The 5,121-nt window shown below is 40.9% G+C and overlaps 1 protein-coding gene across 2 annotated transcripts in view; it reads left to right on the forward strand.

Annotated features, from left to right (window-relative positions):
• The window catches only part of LMBRD1 (LMBR1 domain containing 1), a 271,625-nt gene that overhangs the window by 104,523 nt on the left and 161,981 nt on the right, over positions 1 to 5,121 (forward strand). For both annotated transcript variants that reach the window (XM_019520503.1, XM_019520504.1), the window contains exon 7: positions 2,663 to 2,736. In XM_019520503.1, coding sequence (XP_019376048.1) covers positions 2,663 to 2,736 — 74 coding nt within the window. The remainder of the gene's footprint in view (positions 1 to 2,662; positions 2,737 to 5,121) is intronic.

Raw genomic sequence — 5,121 nt, forward strand, 5'->3', positions numbered from 1 at the left:
TTCGGTTTCTTACAGTGACAAGCTACAGGAGCATGTGGCATTTTGGTCTAGTAATGAAGATTGGAAGAAGAGGAATATATAATCTTAAACTCGCAAGGCTCTTTTTTGCCAGGTACCAAAAGGAGGTATGGAGTCCCTCATGCTTCTATGAGAAGCTTGTATAAAGTACAAGGGAAGATATCTTTAATTTACCTGAAGATGTAGCCAAGAGAGATTCATCCAGAGAATGGATGACTGCCAGCAAGCAAATAGAATTCCATAAGGCTGTCAAGAGAGGAACTGACACGTAAAAGGCATTTTGTTCTTATCCATTACCTAAGTTAAGCAGTAACTGTTACTTAAACTGTACTGGCACAAAAGTACTGAAAACTGAATTGAACGGGACTATCTATATACTTTTTAAAGTCCTTACACTTTTAAAAGCTGTAAGTTTTTAAATGATGCAGAACGCTTCAGGGGTCTTAGTTACTGTACTGGCTTGCATTCTTAGTTACTGTAATGTAACTCTTAAAGCCAAACTTAGCTTTTGGAGAATAGCCTTCAAATGGTATAAGATTGTGCATCTTTGTAAAGATGGGATCAGTACCCCATTGTACCAGGCACTTTGGAGAGGCGTTCTTTGGAAAGAGCTTATAATCCAAACTTTTAAAGCAATACATTGGAAGGAAGCAATATAATGAGCAAAATATTTGGAAACTGTTTTTTCCCCTCTCATGCAGTATTGTGGAAGGGGACTAACCAGTAAGAGATGAAAATAAAGGGAGCATTGGTATTTGGCTTTTGTTTTTTGGGGTGGCGTGTATGATAAATTGATGAAACTCTTTTGGAATCTGGTTGCTGCTTCAGTTTCAATTCTTCCCAGCTGCCTGAGTTTGGCTTCTCCTGGTAGTTCAGCTCTGAGCTCACTTAAGAGGAGAGAATGGAGCTGCCATGGGTTCTGGTGCCTCAAAAGTAAGGTATCTTACATAGTTTTGGGTTTAGTGAGGCATTGTCCGAATTGACTTCCTGCTTCCCTTTTTAACAAGTGAGACTGAGTCTGCTGCAGTTGCTTTCTGACCTGGCCAGTAGAGTTTCTGGTTGGCATTCATTAATATTTATTCTGTATTCAAGTAATCCCTAGCAATTGGAAGATGATGAAAGTGAATTTACTGTGGATTGAATACAGGGCATGCCCATCCATAATTTACTTCACCAAGAATTCTGTCCAGAGATGCACAATATTTTGGTGTAGGACATTAGTGTCAACTCTGCTTTTAGGAGAAGTGTGTGTGTTCTTCTGTGAAAAGAATATAGTAAGTTCCTATTGTTAAGGATCCAGGTAATAACAAGAGAAACATTTTGAATGAGCATATTTTTTGTGGAATGAGATTCCGTTCCATGAAAAGGCGAGTTTATGAAACATAACTTCATAATCTAAAGTGAAATGCTTGTGTAAACTAAAAACTCATAAGCAGTGATTTGGTATCTAAGCCCGAGGTGTGTAATATTTCCTCTTAGGGCGTGCTCGATCTAGAGCAAAGGTAATTGAGGGAAGATGACAGACTGAGACTGTGGAAAAACAAAGGGCGTCTTCCAGTTAGTTGGTCCAAATCTATTGCCTTTTTTCTGGCCAAAATTTTATACAGCAGAAAAGATACTGGGTCTCGGGTTGGAAGTTTATTTAATTTTTTGAACACTGTCCAATCTTACTTTAAGTGACAGCCATTTTGTTTTTTCATGTTGGGCTTTATCCAAATTGTGATTTCTTGGAAAAAATGTAATGAATAAAGGATGTAGACTTACTGAATGTGATTCTGTCTGATGTTTGCTAAATATTTATTTATTGCTGGGTATTGTTACTTAACTCTTGCTCCATCAGTTGTTTTTAATATAAGCTCTTTGAGGCAGAGACTTGTTTTGTGGGGTTTTTATACCTTATACCACAGGGCCACCCTGTGTGTGTGTGTGTGATTTGGACAGGGGATTAGGGGGCTCATGTTTTTTCTTTTTGTTTTTGTTTGGCGGGGGGCACTGCAGTATCAGTCTGGGGAAAAGCTTCTAAAGGTAGATTAAATGGTTTTTATAGCAATTTTTTTATAGGAGCACAGATATGACATCTTTTTTTTTTTTTTCTTTTTTGAAAGACATGGTTTATATAAGCTTCACTTGGATTGCCTTGCATGCTGGTTCTTTAGTTCAGTGTGTTGTGATGCAAAAATGAATTGCAAGAATGTATGAAAGGGTTGTGAACAAACTTTACAGTGTAGGGTTTTTTTTGTTGGTGTAGTTATTTGTTTTTTCTTTCAAGGAAGAAAAATGTGGGAAACTGCCTTTTCCCTTGGAAGCTGGCAGAGTTCCAGCCTGCAAGCAGCTGCATGGGGGCCCCCTCCTGCCTAACACACTGGAGGTCTGGGGGTGGGAGGCACTGGGTCGGGACTGGTGATTGTTTACAAATGGATCCCTGGTACAAAGGTTGAGAACTACTGCTCTAGTTAAGCAAATGCAGTTCTAATGTGTTTTGTCTGAAGTCAAATTACTTGATTTGTTTAAGCTTTTATTTTTATTTTTAAACTTTATTTTATTTTAAAGCCTTGACTTAAACAGAATAAATCCACTGTGGCTGCAGAAATGTATTACCTTGCATATGATTTTTAAGCGGGTTTTCTCTGCTCTCATGTTGCAGATGGCCTGGCTGCTCTTTCGTTTTCCATTAGTTCCTTGACCTTGATTGGTATGTTGGCAGCGATCACCTACACAGTAAGTCTCCACCACCTTTACAGAGACTGTTCAGTACTTTTTTTGACTACCATTTTCTTGATTCTAACTTACCAATATTAAATTTAACTTGTGTGATTTAAGTTAATGTTAAAAAACAAATCTGCTGGCACAAAAGGGTAATAAATGGTTACCTGTTATAACTATTAATGGAATAAATGCCTTTAACTTCCAAAAATATAGTAGCAATTTGAGGTAACCTAGTTCAGAGGTATCCAGACTTCCTAACCCTTTGAGTTGCAAACCAAAATCTTGATGTAGCCAAATGCTGCATGATTTACTGATGTCCAAGAGTCACTGATCTGGGCCTTAGCAAAAATAAGTTGGTTGTTAAATGATTTAAAAATAAACAAGAACTAAAGAAAATAAAAAATGGAAGATGGATATAGACGAATGGTTTTTATCTGCTGTGTTCTGTGGTGTGACTTTTATATAAATGTTTGCTGGGGTGTAAAATTTTTTTTATATTGACTTTTTTTTTTAAAGAACAAACAAAACGCCCACTTTCTTTACTTGCTACTTTTCCATATGTGGTGAAAAGTTTTGATTTAAATCAGCTTTTTAAGTTAATAAGTGCATATCTCCATAGGGGATGCTGAGGTCAGGCTTGCTATCCTTTTGAGTTGAATTCTAGTTGAACCATTCTAAGACTAGATCTGCAGACTTCAACTGTTGGAGATCCAACTGAGAGGTTCATTTGAAAACCTTTCACCCTGGGAAACTTTGACAGCAGTGGATTCAAAATGGAGTATTTCTTCACCCAAAAGTACCATACAGAGAGAAGGATAAAAAAGGAAAAAATGCCTGGTGTACACTTTGCATATGCCCCACCCTTTTTGTTCCATTGCAGTACTGGGGAACCTGAACCCATCAGCTTGTTGACAGAAGGGGCACTATGACTTTTTGTCTAGGTTACCATATTTATGGTGTTAGTATAGTGGTATAGTATTTATGGTGTTAACTTGCTGTCCTGTTGCTTACAAAGTGGCATTCAGAAATCAAAAATTGTTGGTGAACAGCTACAGTGTTTATGGCTAAAAGCTGAAGAGTAAATTGTTTGAACTAAACATGTCAGATCAGATTTAACTTAAAATAGATAATAGCTTGTCTTTTAATTGAGGACAAACTGTTGTAATATATTAAATTTTACAAAGACTTATCCAAACATAACCAATCTTAACTGATAGTGGTATCCCCTTTCTCCTTTTGAAGACTCCTGAACAACTTATTCATTTCCTTGTTCCCAGTCAAGTTACCTTTCCCTCCTGGAATAGGGACAGAAATTGGGCACAAACCAGTGTAAGTGATTGGAAACTGGTTCAAATCTGTAATGCAGTGGTCACCAACTGGTCTATCCCAATTGCCTGGTTGATGGGGGAACACCTGACAGTCTGAGTCTGGAGGGGCTAGCCTTCCCAGACTTGGATCAACTGTCGTCAGGGGCTCTGAGATCAGGAGTGGTGGGACAGTCCAGGAGTAACAGGACATAGGAGCAGGGGGATGCACATGGCTCAGTTGAGCTGTGCCCCCTGCTTCCAGGCTGGGTCGGGAGAGACGGAACCCAGGTGTGTGGGGGGACCTCTGCTGCACATACCCTGGCGGGGGCCTGGGGGCCACATGGCCCCTCCCATCTGTGGGCCAAGGTAAGGCAGCTGCTGCTGCATGCTGGGTTTTGAGTCCCACGCCCTGGTGCAGCTTGGGGTACAAACCCAGTGTGCAGCGGCAGCCACCTCCCCCATGCACAGATTGGGGGCTGGGGGCCATGCACCCTGGGCCTCTGCCATGGTGTGTGCAGTGGCAGGAGCCCCCCATGCGCCTAGATGATTTGCCCAGGCTCTGACCCTCCCCCAGCCCAGCCTATCTGGTCCTGCTCGCCCCTGACCCACTCCCTCCCTTGCTGTGGGGGACCTTGATCAGCCCCCGCTCCCACAGTCATCTCCCAGACTGACATGCTGGGTGGAGGGGGCACTGTAGATCCTGAATTGCCCTTTACTTCAAAATGTGATTTCACTTTTTAGAAAGTTTGGAGACCACTGCTGTAATGCAACAGTTTATCAGATAATCAATGAAGATGAACTGCTTTCAAAATGGCTGAAACCGGTTTAAGATAAATCTGGATGAATATAGTATCAGGCTTAATTGATTTTTAGACTAAATTGGTTTATTGAACTTCTGACCCAGATCACCTCCAGATTCAAGTGAACTTGGCCTCTGAGCATCCCATGCAAACCTCTTCTCTTGTTCACCCCCTCCCTTTTGTAGGGTGGGTGGGCTAGCCTTGGCCCAAGCTGTCTGCGAGCTGAGCAAGGAGACATGTTTTAGCACTCCCTAGTTTCTGGCCTGGAATCGGAGGGCATTTATGCACAT

This window comes from Gavialis gangeticus, unplaced genomic scaffold (assembly GCF_001723915.1).
Source record: "Gavialis gangeticus isolate Ggan-Ray unplaced genomic scaffold, GavGan_comp1, whole genome shotgun sequence".
NCBI classification, from domain to species: Eukaryota; Metazoa; Chordata; order Crocodylia; family Gavialidae; genus Gavialis; species Gavialis gangeticus.